The 3489-nt window shown below is 38.9% G+C and overlaps 1 protein-coding gene across 1 annotated transcript; it reads right to left on the bottom strand.

The window, feature by feature from the left end:
- Positions 1-1568: 1568 nt before the first annotated feature.
- LOC129030505 (putative upstream-binding factor 1-like protein 6) lies at positions 1569-2723 on the bottom strand. The gene has a single exon (XM_054475895.1). The coding sequence runs from the start codon at positions 2721-2723 to the stop codon at positions 1569-1571; it is 1155 nt and encodes a 384-aa protein (XP_054331870.1).
- Between the last annotated feature and the right edge of the window lie 766 nt (positions 2724-3489).

The following is a 3489-nucleotide window of genomic DNA, read 5'->3' as shown; positions in this document are numbered from 1 at the left end:
ATTACATAAATATATGATAAATTTAACAAAATAAATTTGTTCAAATCGATAAACATTATAAAGTCAACCAAATAATAACAGTAAATAGCAATTTTCTTTTTTTATAATTTATTTCAAATATACACATCAGCATAATTTTCATGATTTTAAATTCTGTAAGCATTAGATTGAAAATCAGAAGCAAGCAAAGAACATATTACTTTATTATTGCTTAATATTCTCCTGGATATTTTAATCTGATACATTTAGAAATTAGAGGTATAAAATGGTAAATATTTTCATTATTCTCTGAAACTTATTTACCTAGAAAAAACTTATAAATAAAAATTTATTAAGATATCTAGGGACAAAATAAACACATGATAGTCAATGGTTTTCATATAAAAAGTATACAACTACTTCTGTAATGCTTATATTCATGAGAACAAAATATGAAAATAGCCAGAAATGTTTAAGAGAATAAAGGTATACTGAGAAGGCACTAACCTTAGGTTGATTTTCAAACATATTAGTAAACCAAAAAAAATTAAAACAATGTTATATTGGTGCATGAATTCATAGAGAAGATAGTGAAACAGAATAGTGTATTTATCTATATGTGTCTTTCTGTGCATCTTTCTATCAATCCTGAGTGCTTAAGGTGAGATTCACTTGCACCTGAATCAGGAGAAAATATTTGGAGCTTCAAGAATAAATGCAGATGGCACTTAGAGATGCTGTACCCAATGTCATAAGGGATTCTGTGGGGGAGCTCATTCAGATGAAATAGGTAAGTTTTTATTTTGTATTTTCAATTTTTTTTTTTTGGAAATGAGAAAGAAAAGTCTCAATGAAAGCTAAGAGTCAGATATATATATAGAAATATTGCTGCCTACTCCCAGGCATGCGAGTGACCAACTCCTTACTTCGGGGAGTGGAGGAGAGAGATATCAAGAGTACAACAATTTTCTTAAGACACCTACCCCACCTTTCATCAAATATCCCCAACCCTAGATTAAGTGCAGGAGTCCTGAAAAACATTTCCACAGGGAAGGTCGGGGTCCCAGGCTCATGGGTGTCTTCTTACTGCCTTTAGCAGAACAAAAATGAGTAAAGCAAAGCTTCTTGCTTCAGAAATATTCAGTCTAATACAGTGTGTACCCTACACCTAATCATCGCTTCATTCCAGAAGCATTAATTGCAGAGAATTCACTGGGAAAGGGAGGATATTTGCCTGTTTTTTAAGGATAAGGTTGGTATTGGCTGAAACTTATATTTATTCTCCCCAAAGAGTCCCTCCCAGGTTTGTAATCCTGATGTAAGAGGGTGCTGCACCAAGTTGCTTCTTTCCAACCTCTCCTACTTTGTGTAGAGGAGGAGAGCGGGGAAGGCAGAAAAGAGAGAAAAAAAAAAAAAGCAAAGAAGTAAAAAGAGGCAGAAGGAGAGTCCCTTTTCCTTGACACGAATGGCATGAATGGGCTTTTGTGGAGAAACTCTGCCTGACCCTGGAGTCTGAGTCAGGCGGAGTCTGAGTCAGGTAGAGTCCCATTTAGAAGTCCTCTGAGGAAGCTGCACTAGAGTCACTGCCCTCAGACATCAACTTCCATTTCTTCTCCACTACTGCAGTCTAAAGAGGTACTGCTTTCTTCCTCTTCACCATCTTTCTTCCTGTTCTCTTCTGGTTCCATGGAGACATGGCAGTTTACCCAAATAGTCTGTGATGCATCTGCTCCTGCAGCCTGGAGCCCCTGCCCCTCCCCAAACCCTTCTTGCAGACCCTTTGCTGATGAGGACTGCGGACCTCCTGTCATCAACATATTCTTACCCTTAGCATAGGTCGATTCTTTGTATGCAGCATAATCTTCAGGTGACAAAGTCTTGAGCCAGAGATCCAATTTCACTTTGTATTGCTTCTGCAGCTCCTCAGCCTGGCTCTTATAATGATCCTTCTGGCTCTGCGGGATGCGCTGCCAGCGTCTGCCAATCTCTACCATGCGCTCCCTCAGGGACAAATGTTGCAGCTCCTTACTTGACCAGGAATCTTGGTGAAACTTGTGGTATCCATTCATGGGGGGTTTCTGAGGCTCTCCATGAAATTTTACCTTCTTGAAAAATCGATCTGTTTTTTGAAGAGACCTCACTTCTTCAATATTTTTCTGAACCTTCTTTTGCACTTTGGTTTGAACCCTCTTGGAGATATCAGATTTCTTGCCCTTCTGGTCTAAGTCAGGGTGTTCTTCCCTGAATCGAGCAAGTTTTTCCTCAAATTCTTGCTTTTCCTTCTGGAAATCCTGAATATATTTCTGTTTCATCTGCTCTGGGAGCTCCTTGTATTTCTCTGACAGGATTTTGGTCAGTTCCTGGCTTCTCATCCCAGGGTACATTTGGGAGTACTGGGGCCAATTCTCCTTGAAGAAGCGGATATAAGCAGTAAGGGGCCTCTTTGGAAAGTCTGGATGGTTCCTGCCTTTTTGGCTTTCGTTTGTATTTTTAACACATTTCTTAGCTTCCAGGACTAATTCTTTCAAAGTGCTGAATTTTCTCAAGCTGCAAGAAATCTCTAACCATTTGAGTCTGCACATTTCACCAGAAAAGTTTTTAAAAGCTACTTTTCCCCAGTCCATGTGTGACTGAGTTGAGCTGAACGTGCCGTTGTCATCAGATGGGAGATTATTCTCCATGCATTCCAGTAACCTCAAGACGTCTTCATTGGACCAATGGCTTTGGCTTCTAGGCAAAGCCATTTTGATGTCTCTGGCTTACTTATAAGATCCCGGTTATGTAGACCTCAGAGTAAGAACACAGAGTTCCTTACTTTTAAGAGTCAGTGGATGATTTCTTTCTGGAAGTCCTGCAGTATGTGTGATTCTGTATTTCTGAGGAGAAAGAAAGGAAAGTTACTCTGCTTCATTGGGATTGATGAAAAAAATTACACCCTATTTGCCATACATCCCTTGTATAATTAATTTACTCTTAACGATATAAATAAAATATAGCCCATTTCTGAATTAAAATCCATATTTGCCTTTCATATGCTACATGTGCAATATTCAATATCTCCACACTCCACCCCAGCCTTCTTTCTGCCAGATCTCACATGAACTGATCTTAAATTGAGTTGCATAAGGCAAACACCAGACCACTCATCACTTAAGAAGCTTAATAGAACAGAAATGCCCTGAAGACAGAGTCAAAAGTTAAAGTGGAAGGAGAAATGCCTAAACGGGAAAGACTGTTCATTCTACAGTGCCCTGAGTATGGCCGTTTTCTAAGCACAGCCCAAATGGCCATAGCTAAAGTTGCAGATGAGAAGTTAAAGATGCAATAGGACAAGCCCAAGAGCTCCTCCAGACATGCATCCAACTGTTACCTTTTTATGAGGGAATGTGAACCTGTGATAAAAGACTGAATTAAAGATTCTCCAGGACCCATGCATGGGAATGAATGCTTTCTAGTGAACCATACTGCTTCTCCTTTTAAATATCAAGGATTTAATGGCAATTATAAAAC

This window comes from Pongo pygmaeus, chromosome 12 (genome assembly GCF_028885625.2).
Source record: "Pongo pygmaeus isolate AG05252 chromosome 12, NHGRI_mPonPyg2-v2.0_pri, whole genome shotgun sequence".
Taxonomy (NCBI): Eukaryota; Metazoa; Chordata; class Mammalia; order Primates; family Hominidae; genus Pongo; species Pongo pygmaeus.
Note: the sequence above shows the minus strand (reverse complement) of the source record. Positions and strands in the feature narration are given on the sequence as shown.